This window comes from Maniola jurtina, chromosome 5, assembly GCF_905333055.1.
Source record: "Maniola jurtina chromosome 5, ilManJurt1.1, whole genome shotgun sequence".
Classification (NCBI taxonomy): Eukaryota; Metazoa; Arthropoda; class Insecta; order Lepidoptera; family Nymphalidae; genus Maniola; species Maniola jurtina.
The window spans coordinates 2,446,010-2,469,120 of NC_060033.1; the positions used below are offsets into that span (position 1 = coordinate 2,446,010).

The 23,111-nt window shown below is 35.9% G+C and overlaps 1 protein-coding gene across 8 annotated transcripts in view; it reads right to left on the reverse strand.

Annotated features, from left to right (window-relative positions):
• Nucleotides 1–2,810: 2,810 nt before the first annotated feature.
• LOC123865444 (multiple C2 and transmembrane domain-containing protein) overlaps nucleotides 2,811–23,111 on the reverse strand; it is a 111,533-nt gene continuing 91,232 nt past the window's right edge. For 4 of the 8 annotated variants that reach the window (XM_045906475.1, XM_045906476.1, XM_045906473.1 and 1 more), the window contains exons 2-15: nucleotides 22,147–22,735; nucleotides 14,646–14,793; nucleotides 12,485–12,636; nucleotides 11,573–11,731; nucleotides 11,057–11,243; nucleotides 9,487–9,683; nucleotides 8,828–9,041; nucleotides 8,260–8,405; nucleotides 7,405–7,550; nucleotides 5,885–5,961; nucleotides 5,261–5,367; nucleotides 4,656–4,765; nucleotides 3,855–3,952; nucleotides 2,817–3,301 (exon numbers count right to left, since the gene is read on the reverse strand). In XM_045906475.1, coding sequence (XP_045762431.1) covers nucleotides 3,224–3,301; nucleotides 3,855–3,952; nucleotides 4,656–4,765; nucleotides 5,261–5,367; nucleotides 5,885–5,961; nucleotides 7,405–7,550; nucleotides 8,260–8,405; nucleotides 8,828–9,041; nucleotides 9,487–9,683; nucleotides 11,057–11,243; nucleotides 11,573–11,731; nucleotides 12,485–12,636; nucleotides 14,646–14,793; nucleotides 22,147–22,598 — 2,271 coding nt within the window. In that variant the 5' untranslated portion in view covers nucleotides 22,599–22,735 and the 3' untranslated portion in view covers nucleotides 2,817–3,223. Of the gene's footprint in view, nucleotides 3,302–3,854; nucleotides 3,953–4,655; nucleotides 4,766–5,260; nucleotides 5,368–5,884; nucleotides 5,962–7,404; nucleotides 7,551–8,259; nucleotides 8,406–8,827; nucleotides 9,042–9,486; nucleotides 9,684–11,056; nucleotides 11,244–11,572; nucleotides 11,732–12,484; nucleotides 12,637–14,645; nucleotides 14,794–22,146; nucleotides 22,854–23,111 lie in introns of those variants that run through there. The other 4 variants (XM_045906470.1, XM_045906468.1, XM_045906474.1 and 1 more) reach the window with 3 other exon arrangements.

The window sequence follows — 23,111 nt, forward strand, 5'->3', positions numbered from 1 at the left end:
AATCTGGTTAAAGGTAAATCTATAGTAAAATAAAAAAAATATAGTCTGATTGATCATCTATCCATATTTTTTTTGGAAGACAAACTCATACAAAAATTAGGACTTATTAAATAACTAGCTAGCTGCATAATGCAACAAAACATTTTTTATTTGATTTATTATCACAATAATATGTCGCAGCTACATAATGCAATTTTTTATTCATTTAAAATGTGCATGATGTGCGTTCTAGTTGAAATAGTGCTTCAATGTGCAGTTTGGCAAAGTAACAAGATATCAGGAACAAATACTTATCAGAGCATGACTAGAATTTGATAATGATTTAACTTATTACAACTGTAGGTATACTCATAATTTTAAAAGCTTAAAATTATTATTAAAAAAAATTAAAATGGCGTTACTGATAGCAAAAATAACAGTTTAAGGAGCTGTGCCTAGATAATATTATTATTATATTGAAGAAATATTTTTGTACGTTTTTATACAGAATATTTATACATTTTTGTAATAAAGAAATTAGTTACGTTTTACTCTGGTACTATAATATAAATAAGTAAGCATACGACAATATGCTGAGATTTTTAAATATTCAATTAGGTATAAAGATTTAAATATAATTTTGAAATAGGTAGATAGGTACACTCAGTTTTTGTAATAATAATTATCAATGATATTAAGTAATAATTTAATGAGATTGGTCTCAGTCTTATGCTATTACAGTTTCACTAAAGATTACTGATTCTAAATATCTATTTCAATCTATCTCAATTATTAGGGTTTTATCGTATATCAACATTAACAAAAAATATAATGCTTCTTACAAAACAATGGTACACATTAAAAAATTCTATCTACGTTTTACATAATTTACCTATTTAGTTTTTACATTATTACAATAAATGCAATTTATTTTTTAAAGATAACTAATATTTTAAGGAGGGAGCCTCCTATCCACCTAAATTTAGAAATGGAGAAACATACCAACTGATAAATCTACATAATCCTCAAACTACAGTCTACAAACTTAAGATTTTGCATGTGAGTTTTTTATCCAATGGAGACCTCCCCCACTAACAAAGTATTTCTAGAAATTCCTCACGAGTGAAATTCCTGTGGGGGTGGGTCAGCTAGTAATCATAATATAGTATTACAGTTAACTAGCGAAACCTAGTGAAGGTGTGGATACTAACAATATGATATTTAAAAAAATATTATAGTTATTGTACTTATAAAACTAAAAAAGGTACATTTTATTAATTATAATAATTGGTGTTTAAGTGTTATTTTATAACTAGTAGTTTTTGTCATTCACACAATAATTTTATTATAATAATATATTTTTAAATCACAGTTCATACCACGCAAAATTTTTAAAATTGGAGAAGGTGGAGGTTCACACTAATCTTGAAAAATAGAGATATGATGAAAAAGAGCTAATAATAATATAATTGTTATTATTGAGTATAAAATAGGTATTTATTAAATACAAGAACTAATGTGTAGTGAATAACTTACAAAAAGTCAAACTTCACAATTGTTGTCAAAATCATATTTTATCAAATCGTAATATGTATTTCAATTAAATTTTTTACTTAATAATAATAACTGCACATGGCGTAAGCTATTCCCAAAATTTGAATATGTTCATAGAATTTAAATAAGCAGAACAAATGATTTTATGTAATATTTAACTGGCTATGTGTTTCGATAAAACGTTGTACTTTAGATAACAAAATATCTAATGGACGTCAAAACAGGTACTATACACATTTACTTTTTAATATGAATTTTATGTATGTTGGTTCCTTACTATACATATTTACTAATTTTGTACAATTGGTAGAAATTAATACAAAAACTACCAAAATGGAAACTATCACTTTAAAGTGCAGCACCGATATAATTTGGCGGCAGCGCTTCCCGTTTCATTCAATTGAACAACAAAAATAGTACCTATTAATTAATTAATTTCAATAACGTATTACGTCTTAATGAAAATTAAGAGGGCTCTCTCCGTCACTCGCTTCATACAAACGTAGTTCCAATTTCATTTGAATATTAAGCAACCAAAGTCTATGAAATTTTGCAGACATATTCTAGAACCTAATATCTATGTTTGTGGTTTTCCAGATTTCTGTTACGCGGTCTTAAAAATTTACATACAAATCTTTGAGCCCGTGTAATTTTAAAACTACATATTTTAAGAAAAACCTAAAACACCACACACACAGATATTAGTTTCTAGAATATGTCTGCAAAATTTCATGGACTTTGGTTGCTTTATATTCAAATGAAATTGGAACTACGATTGTATGAAGCGAGTGACGGATAGAGCCCTGTTAAATACACACCAAGTAGGTATGTAATTATTAAAATATACAAAACAATTGCAAATAACATTACTGATACACTAAAGTCTTTAAATGCGTGCTATTCATTTATACAAAAAGGCACTGCCTTACTGAGGGATATCTAAAGTAGGTACCTACCTACTTCTGTCTGTGTACGATTAATCGATAACTAAGTAGGTAGGTAGGTATTGAAAAGTTAAATAAAATAGGGGTCTACAATCTATACTAATATTAAAAATGCGAAAGTGTCTCTGTCTGTCTATCTATCTGTCTGTCTGTCTGTCTGCTACCTTTTCACGGCCCAACAGTTTAACCGATTCTGACGAAAGGTACAGGGTTAGCTTATATCCCGGGGACGGACATATACTACTTTTATCCCAAAAATATCAAAGAGTTCCCACGGGATTCCGAAAAATCCATCCGCTTAACCGATTTGTATGAAAGGTGCCGAGGTAGCTTGCGTCCCTGTCATTGACATAGGCAACTTTTTACCCCAGAAAATCAGACAGTTCCCACGGGATCTTTAAAAACCTAAATCCACCCGGACGAAGTCGCGGGCATCCTCTAGTGAAATACAATTTATACACTTGAGGTGACCAAAGATACGCGTTTTCTTTGTCGCGTCTAGTTCCATAGACTGGTGTCCTATTAAGGAGAATCCAATGTCCTATTAAGGAGAGTCCAAGAATGCATTCCATAACAGGTCCTTCAGTAGGCACCTATTAAGGAATGCATTGCGTACGGCTCTTGCGCCTTTTACTCGTCTTTTATGCGATTAATGCCTCTAATTAATTAATGCCTAATGGAAAATCCGGCACCTTTCGTTCGTATCAACCTAATATCATACACTCAATCATATAAGTTATTGTGCGTTACGACGCTTTATGCTTCTTTCTTGCGTCCTTTCTGTGCTCGCTCGGCGCGTGGGGCTTCAGTTCTCTGATATCCAACTGTAACAGACACAGTCACATAATCACCATTATATTTTTACCACACACTGAATAATTATTATCTGCAAGTCGTCGGTCGATGAGCTCAAATACTTTGTCATTTCTATGCTTTTTTTGAATTCTGTGGTCAGGGCACTTAAGAGCTGGACTGGGCTTATTAAATAAGAAATGGGTTTTATATCTAAAAATAATGTCCTCCCAAGAGAATTTGAGCCACGGTGGCGGCCAATCTCCACAAAGATTAGCCATCTGCGCAGTAGATATTTTAATGCGCAAGTGTGTGCGCAATAGTCTTTCCCTCACTCTCATAGTCCGATGGGACGGCAATCCGACACGACTGGAGAGAAAATCAATCGCAGGAACGGTGAAACACCGCCAACTTCTTAGCTTCGGGCTAGTACTTGAGAATTTCTTGACATAAAAACCCAATTTTTGACCTGATCCGGGAATCGAAGCCAGGACCTCGTTATGTGCAATCGAGCGCGCTAACCACTAAACCAACGAGGTTGTTTTATATCTAATACCTAATTATAAAGATGATGTTTTCACTTACTAAAGTTTCGTCATCCGGCACCCTCGATAGTAGGTCGAGCACCTCATTGTTGGGTATTGTATGCGGCCGAAGAATTTTTCTAGTGAATTTATTAATACCTGGAAAAGAAAAATTTGTTTACATTCTCATTATTTTTTATAGATGTAGGCAAAATAGGTTACAAAAAGATCTAAAACTCCTTTGGAAATTGCGTTACAGGAAAATCTACCTAGATATTGCAAAATCTCAGCTTTCTGCCGTACAGCGGGCACTGGCGGAAGTTCCGAGAGTAGAGTGTTTTCAGAGATTCTTAATATGCGCTAAGCATGGCCTCCGAGGAGGTTTTAGAGGGTAGAACCCCCACATAACCCACATAACGGAGGATGAAGAAGATTCCCCCGTCAACCAAAAATCCTAGACACTTCCGCAAGTAAATGCCAGGAGTCTGTCGAAACTTTAATGATCATACACTGCCCCGCTCTAATGCATAAACGTAGCAGCTTCCTTGGGAAACACATCGTACTGAGGAATCTACTCTAAATCGTCAGGAAATATTGACACAGAACTGTAAAATTGGTGGCGATCACAATGGATCGGAGACGGACAAAGGAATCCAAGGATCTGCATAACCCCAAAGAAGAAAGAAGAAGAAGGCAAAGAATCACAGATAGATAGAAGACCTGAAGAAGGTTTCGGACAGCGGGTGGATGAGGAAGGCGGAGTTCCGTGTTTGATGGCGCGCTCTTGGATAGGCCTATGTCCAGCAGTGGACGCATACAGGCTGATGGAATGGAAAACATAGAAAAATGACTGATCACTTACCCCATGCCATGAGTAGATATCGCAGAGGTATCAGGTACAATACACACATCGCTCCCATAAGCATCAGTATCGCTATGTAACTAAGATATGGCACCGTGAAGTTCATCAGGCTGGAACAAGAAAAATCTTATCAAACTAAGAAGAAATTTTAATAAATACCTAAATCATAATAAAGGTCAGAACCCTTTGCATTCTGAGAGAGACCCGTGCTCAGTAGCAGGCCGGTGGTGGTGGGTTGATCATTATGATGAACTAGAAGATGCCCGCGACTTCGTCCGCGTGGATTTAGGTTTTTAAAGATCCCGTGGGAGCTGTTTGATTTTCCGGGATAAAAAGTTGCCTATGAATTACAGGGATGCAAGCTACCTCGGTATCAAATTTCATACAAATTGGTTAAACGGATGAGTCTTTAGGAATCCCGTGGGAACTCTTTGATTTTCCGCGATAAAAAGGAGCCTATGTCCGTCCCCGGGATATAAGCTAATCCTGTACCAAATTTCGTCAGAATCGGTTAAACTGTTGGGCCGTGAAAAGGTAGCAGACAGACAGACACACTTTCGCATTTATAATATTAGTATGGAAGTATGGATAAAGGTAGGACTTACTTTTTGACAGCTTCCCCTAAAGAAGCAACATAACCTATCGCATTCTGCACAGTCTGCGTCACTTCCTGGATCGCTTGCAGTCTTTCTTTCAAAGATTTTTTCTCTTCCTGAAACAATAAGATTAAGGTGCACTAAACGGGTCTAACCGCGAAATTCAAATTTAATTTGCTTTTTCACAATTTGTAAACTTTTGTAATACGACAAATTAGGCTTAAATGGTATTTCAATTCCGCCAATGGCAGTATCATCTTCACAGGTTTACATAAAAATCTTTACTTGAAAGTGTTCAGTTTAAGAAATTAGTCAAAATAATGAGTTTGACGTGAGTTATTCACAAATTACTCGATACTATGACTGATTTCTTAAATTGGACCCTTTTAAGTAAAGATTTTTATATAAACATGTGGAGATGACTGATGATACTTATTGCCGTTGGTGCAATTAGAGTGCCATAAGCCTACTTTGTCGTATTAGTTCACAAATTGCGAAAACCCAAATTAAATTTGGATTTCGCGGGCAGACCCGTGTCATGCGCCTTAACGATGTAATTAAGGAATGTAATGGCGTAAAGCGGCGTTTACAATGCTTAAATAATGCATATATATTATTATTTTTTATATTTACCTTATCCACTTCTTCTTCATCATCTTCCTCCGCTTGTAAGTCTTCGTCATCAACAGGAATTAGTAAAGGATTACCACCTGCAATTAGGAGGAGTTAGGACATCAAATCGGGAATTTGATCCTGTTACATTTGTGAGAGCCACCACTTTTGTTAGATACTTTGAATAGTGTATCTACAACTATTGGCATTGCTTCAAGATAAACAGAATTTACCAAGATTTTAAGGTTTTTAACACACCATCATTGTCATCTCAAAAAATGTGCCTGCCGAAGTCTTCCTCTAGAGAAGAACTCTAGGCTAACACCCCTTACTAGGCTACCAATATTCAACACTAGGACTGGATGATTATATCAATGGGGTACCTAAGTCGCGAAAGGATATTATGTTTTTTATAAAAAAAACTAGATGATGCTAGCGACTTTTGATTTAAAAATCCCGTGGGAACTCTTTCATTTGCCGGGATAAAAACAGCCGATATTCATATCCGGGATGCAATTATCTCTGTAGAGCTTGTCTATTTTCAAATGACGCGCCCCACTACATAATTTTGTTCACTTAGATGTGTAAAATTGCGGTGGTGGGGCGCGTCATTTCAAAATAGACAAGCTCTACCAAATAGACGATGCCCAAGACTTCGTCCACGTGGATTAAGGTTTTTTAAAAATCATATGAAAAGACTTTACCTGCACAGTGTACATTCTAAAACATATTTTTATTTATCTTATGCATAGGTAACAGTTTAAAGATTTGTCGTGCAAAATGTAGAAAAAATACCCGAGTAAGGAACCCTCGGTGCGCGAGTCTGACTCGCACTTGGCGAGTTTTTTTTTTCATGTACGATTCTCGTTATCATAACAACCATGCAAAGCTCAGACAACGTCTATTTTTGACTTACTACTATAAACTGTGCTACTAGTAACGAACAGTTGTTTTATCCACACCCACGGGCTACCTCGTAAACGATTTAGTTTAGCTATAAACGAAACGAAAGAATAAAAATAATAACTAAAGTATTAGCAGAAAACTTAAAGATAGGTACGGCCCTGGCACAGATTTTTGTGTGAATTTAGTGCTATTGCTAGTTATTAATTATAATTATTTTGGTAAGTATAAAAAAATAATGTTTTCATAACTAAAATTAACTTGATTTTTTTACAAACACACTTTAACTAAGTGTATTTGTTTCGAAAATATAATATTGTCGGTATTTATTTTGAAAGGGATACTTAAAAAAGGAATAAATAAAAGGATAAACTTCCGAAAAGCGCATACATGGATACTGGAACCATCTGGAACCGTCATTTCAACATTTTAATAACTTTTTTTTTGCGCCAATTTTGATAAAGATATACGTGATTAGGTGGTCAAAATACGTTATTATACTAAATTGCAGATTCGTCGGAGGTATGCTCTTTTCGGAATTACACCCAAATAAAAACTTAAACATCAAGCTATGTGAAGAAAAATAATCTAGTCTTAATCTAATAGAAATGAGACAAGATAATTTCAAAGAAACTTACCAGTCAATCTATAAATGAGCCAATTCCTGGTAAATAAGACGAGGAATAAGAACGGCAGCATCCACATCTGGTAGTAGTAGCAGAAGGCCAACCACGCGAGCAGCCCAATAAATGATCTGATCCGAGACTCCCATTCGAAACAGTCTCTGCAAATAATAAGTTCATTACACTACAGCAGAATATTGGATCTAATCTAAATTAGCCCGTACCGTCCCATGACGGTACATGCCTCCCTCCGATTTCTCTCGAATTCTCTATTCCATAGTAACTATATTGGCTTGCGCTTGAATACAATCACACCAAACAGGAGATAATGCAGTCTAAGGTGGACCCTGCCGGCATAGAAGGTACCTATTCATACCTAAGGTACCTTCTTTTTAACTGACTTCAAAAAAAGGACGAGGTTCTCAATTCGACTGTAGCTATGCCGTTTTGTTTTTGTTTGTTAGGTACGCGATTATTTTTTCCAAACGTCAAATTTTTACCAAAAATTGTATTGCCAAACTTTGCAATTAGGCATTGTAAGGTCTACATCTCCTGAGCATGCTTTGGTGTCGGGGCGAAACGTGCGTCGAGTGGTTTTGGGATTTATGTGATTGTGCGTACATATTGCTTGCTGGGTGGCTGGCTTTTCCTGCATGTTTATCAGTGGGAGGGCGTAGCATGTCGCATGCTGCATGTTGCACCATACAGATTTGTTTGGTTTAGCAGATTATAACAAATCAACCTTTTGGTTCCTTGTATATCATGGACTTCCGCAAAATAACGCCTGCTTCTATACAACATCTAACTGGTTTTCGTCAACTCAAAATAGCTAGGCTGTTTCAAAATTACCAGAATATGATAAGAACTTACTGTAAAATTTTGCCAATTTCAATAAACCACATAATGATTGCCTTCAGTCTCACAACATTTCGCACAAACAGTTGCCTCTTGAATTTCGCTTCTTGATGCATGTATTTCGGTTCTTTTGGGTTGACCACTCGTATTGCTGCTTTGAGCTAGAAAAAATTAAAAATAGCTCAACAATTTACATTAGAATACGGAATGTTACTAACAGACATAAAAGTTAATTTATAGGGTGTTCTTAATTTTACATGATTCTGTCAAAGTTTGTATATTTTTTTTTGAAATATTGTACCATCATCTTAGTCCCATTTAAAGTGAAGGTCTTCGGGTATGGAAGATGGAACTCCTCAACAGATGTGTGCAAGTATAAAAAACAGTAGACTTTCAATCAAAAACTTAGTGGGTACAAAACATAAAAGTTGTTACTTAATCCAGTTATACAGAATAACATTAATATTATAATTATTATACAAAACAATATGTTACGCAAAATAACAACATCAACTAAAATCATCTTTTTTAAATCTTTATCTATTAGCAGATCTTATTAGATCAGAAGCTAAACCTGTCTTACCGGATTCCAAATAACGCTCATTTCCAACAATATCTGAGGGTAGTTTCCTTTCGCCCTTGCTCTCATCTTCTTGTCCTTTAAAGCGAACCACCGTTTCTCCCCGTTTCTTATATTCAGTAGAGGTACTGCCAACTTCCCGAGAAACTCCACTTTATGGTCATGATCCTCATCGTATACCGTTACTTCAAGTATTGAGCTTATGTCTTTTACTGTGCTGAAAAATTGGCCAAGGGTTTAACATATTTTTTACTAGATGATACCCGCGACTTCGTTCACGAGGTTTCTGAAAATCCCGTGGGAACTCTGCTTTGCGGGATAAAAGTAGCCTATGTCAATTTTCGGGACGCAAGCTACTTTTGTACCAAAGTTCATACAAATCGGTTAAAACAATGGGTCTTTGAGAATCCCGTGGGAAATCTTCGATTTTCCGGCACAAAAGTAGCCTTTGTCCGTCCCCAGGATGTAAGCTAACTCTTTACAAAATTTCATCAAAATCGGTTAATCTGTTGGGCTGTAGACAGACATATTATAGACAAAGAGACACATTTTCGGCATTTATGTATGATTTCTCGCGTCAGTTCCGTAAAGCTCTCAAATAAATGGGTGCATGCATATAATGAACTGTATCTACTTATTATTCTTATAAGGTACCTACTTACAATGTAAATATCTTCATCCAATTGGGGGTTAAAGTCTTATATTCTGTATGCGTCTGCAGCCTTGCATTCCCAAGTTCCAACACGCAGAAAGGATCCGATTTTCCTCCCAAATCCGCCGCCGCTAAGCCTTTAGCTCCGTATACTTTGACACAAAGCCATCCGACCCCACTTGTTGTTTCATTTAAGCGGTACCACGTCTAGAATATATAAACGTTACATTCGATAAGAATATTATTGCTTATTTTAGCGTTATATGGAAATCACCGTTACCGGAGATTACCGGTAGACGTTGGGTTCCCAACTGTGCTGAAAAGGCGACCTCGTATTGGAAAACGCAACGTTGGCAAGTCTCTTACTTTGCGACAGATAACAAACGGTTTGCTGAGAGCCGCTGGATCCAGGCGGCGCGGCGACAAGGGACCTGGGTCCAGCAGTGGACGTCGATGATGATACAAAAGCTCTTATTACTGGTTTATATCAAGCAGATTTAAACCAGATGTAGATCTTTACATGTAGATCTTTTGAGCATAATGGGGACTGAATGCATATTTTGTAGCAAAATTATTCAAGATTTTTCCCGAGATTTCCTCAGGGAATTTTACTATCAGAAAGACTTTTGACGACATTTCTGGCACAGATTTTGCCTTAGGTATAACGGGTAAATCAATTATTTAGAAATGGGTCTGTGTCTTATAAGTCTTATGTGAACGTTTTTTCTGGTGGAATCCTTTGCCCGTGGCAAATGACTACTACCGGAAATCTTTATTGCAAAAAAATCTAAGTAGGTACCTATCTGGTTTGTTTTTATGGGCTGACGCCATTTCGGAACTCGATAACGTATTTGGAAATTGGGGATATATAAACTTTATTAAGTATAATATTTTGATTTGAGAATTCAGATACCTAGCCCTTTTATATACCTACGATAACTCATAAACAGCTATACTTCGAATTGAAAGCATCCATTGTTGAAGTCTCATTTTCTAATGATAGTGTTGGAATAATGCCAACATTCTACGTTCCACAAAGCAAGGTCTGTTTTGTATGTGTTTTGGCGGTTTTGGCACATTTGGTTCTAATCCGCTACCTTTTAAAGAATTTATTGAACACTTTCTTTGTCTTTACTTTAGAAGTTTGAATCTTACCTTGTCTTAAATATCTGAGTAGTACCTACTGTCATTTCTTGGTAATGTATGTCAATTGGATACAGTCAAATCTCTTTGTCTTCTACATAATATAGCCCCTTATATATGACTAGTTGAGAGATCACGAGCCAAAATCAAAATATGTGCCTGACTCAATTTCAGCTTGGCTATAGGTTTATCATATATGGAATTTGGGAGATCTATTTAGATCTAATTTCTATTCAGAAACATCTAAAACAGGTTGCCTTGAAAAACATCTTGGTTAATCTTCAGGATGTCCCAAAATAAAATAGCCAGAATCAGGTGTCGGTCGGTTCGGTTGTATCCATCGGTGACGCGTAAGTAGGTATACTGAGATTAATATTTAATATTTAACCGACGCGGACGTCGGCGTAAAAAAATTTCGGGTACAAAATATAACTTACATATCTCCTCTCAATGCTTTCAAGGTCTCGAGGGTTTTCCCTGTAGCTGGCCAGGTCTGTGATGGTCTCCGACTGCGTTGTCCCACTGATTGTGAGGAGGAGGAATATCTGTCCATTCCCATCTTCTAGTTCTTGCCATATATTGTGCGTTATCTCTCTTTCTAATCTTGATAAGTCTATTGCGCATCTGGAACGGTTTATTTGTGTTTTTAAAAATATTAGTCACGAGCTGATACCCGCGACTTCGTTCGCGTGGATGTAGGTTTTTTAAAATTCCCGTGGGAACTCTTTGATTTTCCGGGATAAAAGTAGCCTATGTGCTAATCCAGAGTATAATCTATCTCCATTCTAAATTTCAGCCCAATCCGTCCAGTAGTTTTTGCGTGAAGGAGTAACAAACATACACACACACACACACACACACACATACAAACTTTCTCCTTTATAATATTAAGTGTGATAGTGTGATGATTAGCATGGCTAATAATAATCTATAAAAAAAATATCGACACTTACCTTCCTAAAAAGTCATCTTTCGTCTGTTTGTCCTTATCCCAAACAGTAACTTCTAAGATCTGTTCCTGGTCGTCGTAAAGATGAAGGTCGAACTGCTCCAGCCATGATGGATGCAGGGTCTTCCACACTACCTTACTTTTGTATTTTTCGTTACCTAACCTAAATAAAAAGTCCAGCTGTATTTCACGAATAGCGAGAAAGGGACCATTATTAAGTTTATTCTAAGTTTGAGTAGACACCTAACTTTGTCTTACCAACTGTATCTACTAACTAACTAGTCCAAAGACAAACTTAATTAAACTAAGAAACTGATTTTAATTACTATTGTGCGATTGTTTCTACATTGGTATGTGGCATCATGGCTTGGCATGGGCTATGAATTAAGCTACAAAACTACTACTTACATAGTTAATAGTTATTTTAATTAGTAGTTTTGTATTTAATGAATAATTTTAATTAGTGGTTTCATCTACTACTACTAAGTAATACCACTAAATCAAGGCGTAAAATTAATTTTTTGAACATTAAGAACACAAAAAGAAAAGTCCTGACTCACTAACTCCCTAACTCTGTGACTCATCTACGCCCAGCCCAATCCCTTGGACCTAGAAAGCTGAAATTTTAAACAGAGCTTCCCTTTATAATGTGACGAGGAATAAGGCCAGATTTTTCGAAATTACTTATTCCGGTTATGCACCCTAAAACAGCCACTAGCTAGGCTGCACCACCTACTTATACCTAGTCAGGAACGTGTCTCCGTCTACCTATCTCGGAGAGGGTGGATTTTGTATAATATTTTTTATTTAATCCGGGGTGGATAGGTGTTTCCAAGTATTACACTATACATAAAGAGTGGCTGATTCAGGGGCGACAAAGCCGCGAACGGTCGCTAGTTATTATAAGTGGAAATACCTAAATTTACAATAAGGGTCACTGGATCTGGTCTCCACGTCCATGGCCGGCAGGTTCTTGGCTTCCACCAGCACTATCGTCACCACGGAGCTCCATATCTGTGCCTTCAGCCTCTTGTTCACGTCACTTAACCTCGTGTTCTTCAAGAGGTACTGAAATTAAAACTTTTATCAAAAATGTGTTATTACATATCAATACGAGAGAGGATTGTTTCCAAAATAGTTTGCAGTACCCATTTTAAAAATGTAAAATTTGGTTTCAGCACCAATTTAGAGGAGATATATTATTTCTTTTTGCAGGTCCACATCTGATTCGCTTGTCAGGATCCTTGCTTCGTTGCGGCTTGGCGTAAATTACGCAACATCTGGCTAAATAATACGTGGTACAGCGAAAAGATCGGGAATGAAACCACCAATTGATGATTGACCCTGGTAACCCACCCTGGACCCTGTAAGCGCTGTGGTTTTATTAATGGGAGGTCCCGGGTTCGATTCCCGGTTTGGAATTTTATAATTTGTAAATCACTGGTCTGATCTGGTGGGAGGCTTTGGCAGTGGCTAGTTACCACCCTACCAGCAAAGCCGTGCCGCCAAGCGATTTAGCGTTTCGTATGATGCCGTTTACAAACCAAAGGGGTATGGGTTTAATAAAATCTGCCATACCCCTTCCAGGTTAGCCTGGTTCCATCTAAGATTGAATCATCACTAATCACCAGGTGAGATTGCTGTCAAGTGCTAACTTGTATATGGATAAAAAAAACCCCTTAGATAGTTTTAGTAAAGAAATAAAATTTAATACGGTTAGTTACATAATTTATTTCATTCGCCATGTGGTTACAGTAAATTATTGTTAGTCTATACTAATAAATAAAATTGGAGTGTCTGTCTGTAATTTCGAAATAACTACCTCATATTAAGCTCATATGGTTATTTGAACGATACCATAACTGAATCACACGTTTTTAAAATTTTTGTCTGTCTGTCTGTCTGTCTGTCTGTCTGTCTGTCTGTCTGTCTGTCTGTCTGTTTGAAAAGGCTAATCTTTGGAACGGCTGAACCGATTTTGACGGGACTTTCACAGGCAAGTAGAGGATTGACCAGGGCGTAAAATAGGCTACTTTTTTAACCGACTTTCAAAAAGAGAGTTGTGTTTTTCTACCTATTTACACCGAAATCTCCGAGATTTCTGAACCGATTTGCGTCATTTCTTTTTTAATCGATAGAGGAACTTTGCGACATTGTTTCATAAAAAAATTGGAGTCCAACTCCTCAATCCTGATGCTGCAGGGGATCTGACCAATCCACGCGGGCGAAGCTGCGGGCATCAGCTAGTTACACAATAAAAGCAAAATACAGCAACACCCCAATAATCATAATTAGGTAATTTTGTACAATTTTGTACATGAAACCAATATTCAGGTTCGGATTAAAACTACTTAAATGGTTTATAATTTTTTTGATAGCGTTTTTACCTACACTTCAAGGAAACTAAGTATTTTTAAATACACATCAAAAATTGCGGAACCGGGCAGGATTCGGAGATTCGTCTCCCTGGCTATCCTGGGTTCAAATCTGCTGGTTTCGAAATTTTTGATGTGTATTTAAAAATTATTTACTTAAATGGCTATTCATTCAGTTTTTAATCCGCCCTTAACAGGGCTCTCTCCGTCACTCGTTTCATACAATCGTAGTTCCAATTTCATTTGAATATTAAGCAACCAAAGTCCATGAAATTTTGCAGACATATTCTAGTAACTAATATCTGTGTCTGTGGTGTTTTAGATTTTTCTAAAAATATGTAGTTTTAAAATAACAGGGGCTCTAAGATTTGTATGAAAATTTTTAAGACTGCGTCACTTTGAAACTGAATATTTTAACAGAAATCTGGAAAACCACAGACATAGATATTAGTTTCTAGAATATGTCTGCAAATTTTCATGGACTTTGGTTGCTTAATATTCAAATGAAATTGGAACTACGATTGTATGAAACGAGGGACGGAGAGAGCCCTCTTAATATTATAAGATCCCACAATGTTACAAGACGACTTAAATAAAATACGAGTAAGATATTCTAATTACTGTTATTCACATTACCGTCATAGATTAGACAAATAAATAGACATGCAACCACCACCAATAAAATGGTTAACATTTCAATACCCTATTTATACAGTCTCCTTTTCTCATAAGTCTGGGGAAGCGATTGCCGATCCTCTCCAGAAGATCGGAACAGGTGTTGATAGCTGTTGGTACGTCGAGGTTAGCTCCAGGTGGAAGGCTCCCGGCTCTTGGTCGGATTTCTGTTGTTCTGTGAGAAAGATGGTCTCTTTTTGTAATGCTGCTGAATGCTGATAAAAATGAGTTTTATAATTTGATGAGATGTCGAACTGTTTGACGTTAGGGGTCCTAAGATGCTGGAACGATGACATTTCACCAGAAAGTGCAGCGTTAGCAGACTCCCACTACTATGATGACAGACGATATCAAACGAATCGCACGAAGCCACTGCAGGATCCAGGCGGCACCGTGGAAGTCCCTACAAGAGACCTCTGTCAAGGAATGGACGTCTATCATATTTTGATGACGGTGACGATAGTGTAGATGGTTAGATCAATTCGGTCGGATGCTACAACTGTGTGTATTTTTATAGGAACATACAGTCATTCTATTAGTTGGTTGTCGTTGTCGAACGTAATGTTTTCTGATAAACAATAAATTATATTATACACCAACCTTTGTACAAATAATTTATTATTTTAATATGAATTCTGTAGAATCCGTGCAAAATATTGAAATAACTTATCATTTGTAACCGTGAAATTGTTGAAGTTGAGGAAAACTAAGGACAAATAGAGCTTTTAATTGGTTTAACCGTGCCACAAAAGCTCGGGCCAACGTTAACGGCTAACGAGCTTGAAGCTGCTATTGTAGTTCCGCAAACTTCCAACCAACCACTAACGGCTAACCGATGGCCGCTAAGCACCTATTCTCAGTGACGGATTAAGACTACTTGGTGCCCTAAGCAATCCATGCCTATGGGCCCCCATACCAATTATGTCAACTAGAATCGGTCTTTAAACCTTTACCGCCTAAAAACATTAGATTTATTTATTGAAATGCGCCTTGCGGCTTTCGGGGGCATTCGAATTGTCGAATGCACAAGCGGGCAGCGAGTGGGCAAGCGGGAGTGGGGTTATGACTCTAGATCGGACTCTATGTCAACTTAAAACGCGCGAATTTTCAAATTAGTCCTAGAAACTCTTTTTGGTGTGGTGAGAGTGAGAGTGGGACGTGATGCCCTAAGGGCGGATTTTTTTTGTGCTTCTTCAGGTGCCCCCTCAGACGTGATGCCCTAGGCAATTGCTTAATTTGATTAAGGGTTAATCCGTCACTGCCTATTCTAAAGTAAATCTGGGAAAGATTTACATTTTTACTGCTCTTTTAAACCGACTACGGCAAAGCCATAAGGAAGGATTATGATTTTAGCAGCCTACTAGCTGTGCCCGCGACTTCGTTCGCGTGGAATAGTGACTTTTCGCGCTTTATATAGCCACGGACGCTCAGGCGCGAGGCGCCGTGATTCTTTAAATTGACATAACTTTTTTATTTATGAACCGATTGACATGAAATAAACACTAAATCCTAAGTGAAGCTTACTACAATATATTAGTGAAAACCGTATCTAAATCGAATAAGCCGTTTCTGAGATTAGCGTGCACAAACACACAGACAAACAGACAAACAGACAAACAGACAAACAGACAAAAAAAAATTAATTACAATTTTGGGTTCGGCATCGATATAATAACAACCCCTGCTACTTTTTTTTTATATATTTCCATTGTACAGACACCACTTTTCTACAATTTTATTATATGTATAGATTAGAGGTGTCAAATATGGTTAGATTCCTATATCATAATATTAATGTTTGCTACAGAAAAATATTGAATATTTTTTACGTTAAAATATATTAACTATCAAAAAAAAAGCCGCAAGCAGAAACTTGCATGCAAACGATTTTCAACCTTATTGACATATTTCAGAAAACCACATATTAACACTCTATGAATGATACTGAGCAAGAATATGACAAAATAACAACTTTCTGGTTACCGTCAATAAGGTCGAGAATCGCTTGCACCTGTTTTTCTGTTGCTTTCACCCCTAGCGAACCATTATACAGATTACCACCTTAAAAGCGACGTCTGGGAGGTGTCGGAGGAAGTTCTGTAGAAATATATTATATCACTTTAAAAAAACAAATAATTTTTATTTTTTTATTTTGTATTTTTATACTTAAATTATTTATTTTCATTAATTTTTTTATAAGAATCATCAAAAAGAAGTGAGAACTCATCGCCGGCGCACTACTGAGCACGGGTCACCATTTCAATAACACTCAAGTCATAAAAATAGTAGGTACCTAACACTAGTACGTTGGTACTAGTATTTAGTGCTAGTAAACAAATTTCAAAGGCACTTGTAAATCTTTACTTCAATAAGTACCTACAAGCTTCACAAAAATAAATAAAAGATTCTGTATTCCTTGTTAGCACCCTTCAGGTTCAGATACGGAACCCTAAAAAGCATGACAATAAAGAAATCCCGAAAGACGTATAGTATATGGTAATAATTTTACTCTAAATACCTAGGTACCTATCTATATCTACCTACCTATTTATGTAAAATTAAAAACAATTGGAATGATAAAGAAATGTCAAGAAGGTACAAAAAGTAGATAAGTTTACCCAGTTACCTATTTAAAAATCGTTTTAATAACGAGCTTTTATTTTAGCCTTCATCACGGCTAAAACTAATACAAAAATCCAACAACCCAAGCTCCAAGCACGCCGGAGCTATAACAGACACTCGGTTCCTATGGCTACCTCCCAGTTCCATCATGAGACCCTGGATATAATCACTATGCCCACCCGGTTCCATCATGAGACCACACAAACACACACATTTCCAAAAAGACCAATACAATTTACGTACCTAACCTATAATAACAAACGCGCGAAATATATGAAGTAACTAACCTAATCTGTGATAATATCAACTCCGATAACGAAATATGATATTATTTACATTCAGTATTACCCACAACCATAAATTTAGTATGTACTAGATCAACAATGACAGATTACCGGTGTTACAAAAAATGAAACGTAAATGTGTGCGTGAAATAGAGTTGTCTTGACTGTAGCATTGTATTATCGATAGTCTTACTGGCGAAATCATAGGACACTAATGAGTTAGTTTAACGACGTGAAGTAAACAGTATCTTATAATCTTAAAAAATCAAATACATTTCAAATACACAAATAGCAACAAAGCTAAAGCTGGGTAACAAATTATTATTTATTAATGAAATGACTTGGTGCAGCTACTACAAATAAGCAATTTATAATAATCTATATGTATATCACGTTGTCAAGAATAAAAATGCGTAAGTATGGATGTTTCTGCGTGTTTTGGGATTTTCATAAAAATTACCAGAATTTGTTAGTTTTCCACCTCTATTTTTTTAAAGGGTGCAAGTCAATATAATTTGATTAAATACAATAACACTGGTATAATGTCTAAGTGACAAGTCAATAAAAATAAATAATATACATATATGGCGCTCAATTCATAGCTAATGACCTCCCCGATAAGCACTTAAATACAGTAATGTACGGATTACCCTTATCCCTGTATATGAAATCTAAGTCACACCAAATAAAAAGGAAAACCGGCCAAGTGCGAGTCAGACTCGCGCACTGAGGGTTCCGTACTCGGGTATTTTTTTAAACATTTTGCACGATGATAAATCAAAAACTATTATGCATAAAAATAAATAAAAATCTGTTTTAGAATATACAGGTAAAGCCCTTTCATAATATGATACCCCACTCGGTATAGTTATCTTACTTTGAAAATTGAAACATATTTTAATTTTTTTTTAAATGGTGTAAACACAAATTCACAGTTTTCAGATTTATTCCAGTATTTGTGCTATAAGATCTACCTGCCTGCCTTTCATGATTATAAGTCAACGGGAAGTACCCTATAGGTTTCTTGACAGACAGACAGACAGACAGCTTAAGCCTATCACATCAAACCTACCGGCAGACACGATTATCGACTATCGATACTTGTGACGTCATCACTTTGTCAATCCCTATCGTAACCAAACGTTTTTAAATTTTACACAAAATATCCAAAAATTCTTCATTTAGCAATGTAATTTGATGATAAGTCTTAAGGGAAACCTATCATCTAAGCTTCCAATAGTTATTTTGCCTAATTTTCAAACAACAAATGACGAAATAATGATTATAAACAATTAGTATAAATAATCAGTAATTACCTGTGAAACGTGTATTTACGCGCATTATAACGTCTTGTAACGTCACATTCGCTCACTGAACAAGACACCATGGTGGCAAGACATAGATTTTACGTTTTAATCGTAAAATTATTTAGTAAATGCAAAAAATCACCTCGACTTGGAACAGGCCGAACTCATAAGGACCGATACTCACGTAAACAATGACTTATTGGCATCTTGTTTCGCTATCTCGCTTTCGCTCGCGGCAGTGTGTCTTATCTAACTACTCTCGCTCCCTCACTTTGTCAGTCTTTGAGCGAAGCGAAAAATCATAGGTCTATGCCCACAACCAATTTCACAAATAAATAAATCTACTGTCCTGATTGAATAGCAAAATCGAAAGAATCTATTTGATAAGTAAAACTACCGAGGGGCAATATTCCAAACGAATAAAAAACTAACGCGTAGCGATAGAACATATTTTATCGCGAATGAGTATGATATTCGCAACCATATTGATATCGTGTGACGTAGATCGTAGGTGTATCTTTGGCAAACGCCTCGTGAAATTTAAAAGCAATTCTAATGGAAAATGTATTGCTTTAAAAATTACTATATTTTGTATTAAATATGGGGTTTATTGAAAATCTAATATCCTGAATATTTTTTTATATTGAATATGTATTATAGATAAATTATTTTTTGACACCACTAGTATAGATGTATGCATGGTAGTACCTAATAGCGGTAGTATAACATTGTAAATAACTTCACCATTACTTTTATAAATTAGTAAAAATAACAATATTACTTGGTAGATCAACATTTCAAAAACTTTTCCGACAAAAACTGTTAGTATAATATTGATTTTTCAAATTCAAAGAATATAACATTTTGTTTCTTCTATTTCAAATTTCCCCGTACACAGATGGTAGACCTAGATATTATACTTACAGTAAGTATGAAACATTTCATAACATTTCGTTGTAGGTAGATCATGAGCCCGTGAACGCTAGACCTGTGCGGCATAGAAAGGATTGTTTTTTTTAAAGTTACTTTACAGGAGGTAAGCACATAAGATAATAAGTAGGGTATACTACGAGCCTTGAGTTTTAGCTACTGCAGCTTTGACTGATAGCAGGTAGTATAAAGATGCATGAAATCGCTGCACCAAAATATAATAAGTAGTGTATTAAAGGTAGGTATTTATAAGGGAATTTTTCACCATACAAAGTGTCTAGCAATGAATGCGATGATTTCATAGTATGCCGTAGAACATTAAAAAAATCACGTTTTATGCACCTTAATTACTTCCTATCAGTCATTGCAACTCAAGTGTGGTTTAGTGTAATTGCAGAGAAAAACTTTGTGTTTATACTCTGATGTAGGTCTGGCGTTCACGGGCTCTTGGATGATTGCATTTTTCAAGCGAGTAAGCATGGCTGGCCAGTTGTAGATAGCTCCGCAACAAAATATACAATTTCCTGCTAGTTTGTTACACGATCGTGAATGTTTCCACCGTACAAAGTGTCTGGCAATAAATGACGGGATTTCTAATAAATAGTATGCCGTAAAATACATCAAAAAAACACATTTTATACTAGGTATGATATTATTTTTGTGCAGCAATTTTAAGAGGGCTCTCTCCGTCACTCGTTTCCACTCGTTTCATACAATCGTAGTTCCAATATCATTTGAATATTAAGCAACCTAAGTCCATGGAATTTTGCAGACATATTCTAGAAACTAATATCTATGTCTGTGGTTTTCCAGATTTCTGTTAAAATATTCGGTTTCAAAGTTACGCGGTCTTAAAATTTTCATACAAATCTTGGAGCCCCTGTAATTTTAAAACTACATATTTTTAGAAAAATCTAAAACACCACAGACACAGATATTAGTTTCTAGAATATGTCTGCAAAATTTCATGGACTTTGGTTGCTTAATATTCAAATGAAATTGGAACTACGATTGTATGAAACGAGTGGAAACGAGTGACGGAGAGAGCCCTGTTAAGCGCCATTACTACGTGCTATCTGTCAAAGCCACCCAACTTTAAGTTCATAGCAGTCAAACGTTCTTTACTTCTGTAGTGTAAATTGCGGAGAAAGATTTGTCTTTATTCCCTAACGTAGGTCTGGCGTTCACGGGCTCTTGGTTAATTCTATTTTTCAAGCGAGTAAGCATGGCTGGCCAGCTACAGATAGCTCCGCAACAAAATATAGGAACAATTTCCTGCTAATTTATTACACGGTCGTAAATGTTGCAATGTAGGTATTAAATATTTTGTATTACTTCATGTCTTTGTAATAAAACTATTTAGAGATCGTTAAATAGCAAATAAAATCCCTTAACTCAAAACGTTTAAAAAGACGTTAGAAAACACAGAACACTAATTGGTGACTGTGATATCTAAGTAGTACCGATCTACTTTTTGGTCTTATTGAGCTACGTACAATTATTGAACGATTTTTTCTGAATGGGTTTAATTTTATTCAAACTATAGCCTAAAAGACTTATTGTCAAGCGATTCAGCGTTCCAGTACGATACCATGGAGATACCTTGCATCGTTTGTTTTTATTTAGACGTTCCGTCATTATTTCCCATAAATATATGCCATGAAAAGTCGATTACAAGAACAAGTGAAACGATTTAACCTACGTTGTATTATCTATCTAAATAGGTTTAATGATAAGCTTTGCGCTACATCGCCCAACCGGTTTACCTAATGATAAAAACATTAGCCAGGTACATTTAGGTAAATAGAGAGAACAAAGGCTTGTCCGCTATTTACTAAAAAGTTGAATAGGAAATTTTGCTGTGAAATATACACACAGAGAGAGAGTAGAGTGTATACTCATTTTCTTGGGTAAAATTTAACAAAAGTGTTAATTTCGCACTGGAGAATCAAAATAAGGAAGGAGGTAAAAAATTTTTGCGTGCAATGTTTTCGAAAGTTTTTCAATGTTATAGAAATAAAATAGTTAGAATTTCTTTGATGGAGATGGCGTTGATAATTTTGAACGAAGATACTATTTAGGTACTTCCTATAAAATCTGATAAAATAAAAAAGTCCTGTCTAGAAAACGGAAATTTTGCAAAGGTTACCTTTTTAATGTAGACAAAAAAATCACTGGATTTTACGAAGTTCCCGCGGGAATAAAGCCACAGCTGATCGCTTATTGTCTTAGTTAAGTAAGTCTACTAATTAAGATGCCTATCATAAAGTTGTCAAGCAAGAATGATTGAATTAAAATGGTCTAAGTATTCAAGTCACAGTGACTTTAATACATAGACCATTAAGTACCTGAAACTATCCAAGTAACAATGTAAAAATTACTCACCTTTCATCACTAGAGGAAAGCCGAGAAAAACAGGAATCACTGGAACTGTAAAAGCTGCAGTCATCATCTACAGTAAGGTTGGACGTCGACACACATTTTCTGTAAAGTACGCCATTTTTCTCAATCATCAGGAACTCCTTACAAATCTGCTTCGTATCTACATTCAAATTAGACTCGTCTATTATCACAGAGGGGATTGATAAACGGTCTTTTTGTGATTCCGTGGATGATTTATCATCTGTGGACGATTTGTCATCTCTTTCAACGGAGTCTGTATCCTTGTCTCCGTTTGAACTTCTATCCTCTGATAGGTGTGATACGATCCTCGATATTTTGGCCTCTATTCGTGTCTGCATTTGATCCTGGAAGTCTTCAACTCGATCGTGTATTTTTCCGTGCAGTTTTATCAGCCGATTCTTTAGCCTCTCCATTTTGTTCTCTTTGTCGGACATTTTCGCTTCGTCGAATCCAATTTTGTGAACTTTTAGTCAATTATAATTTAATTACACTATTATTGGTCAAATTTTTGTAATTTTATAAACACCGAGTCTTATCAATTCGATTTATTGTTTGCGGTTATGTTAATTACCTAAAACGATGCCACTAGTATAATTTAAAACATATTTTTGATATTTTTTTGTATTAGGCATAATAGATACCGAATAATATCGATCCATTTACAAGTTAAAAGCTATTCTCAGAGTTTCTTTACGTAATCCGTACCTCAAAAAGAAAAACGGAACCCTTATAGGATCACTTTGTTGTCTGTCTGTTTGTCTATCTGTCTGTCAGTCAGTCTGTCTGTCTGTCTGTCCGTCCGTCCGTCCGTCCATAGTGTCTGTCACGGTGAGTACGGTACGCGAGTCTGAGTCTCACTTGGCCGGGTTTTTAAAGTTTAAAATTCCCAGACAAAGAATCCGAGTGCCTAAAGAACTCGGCTTGTCCTTGTTTGTCAATATCATAAG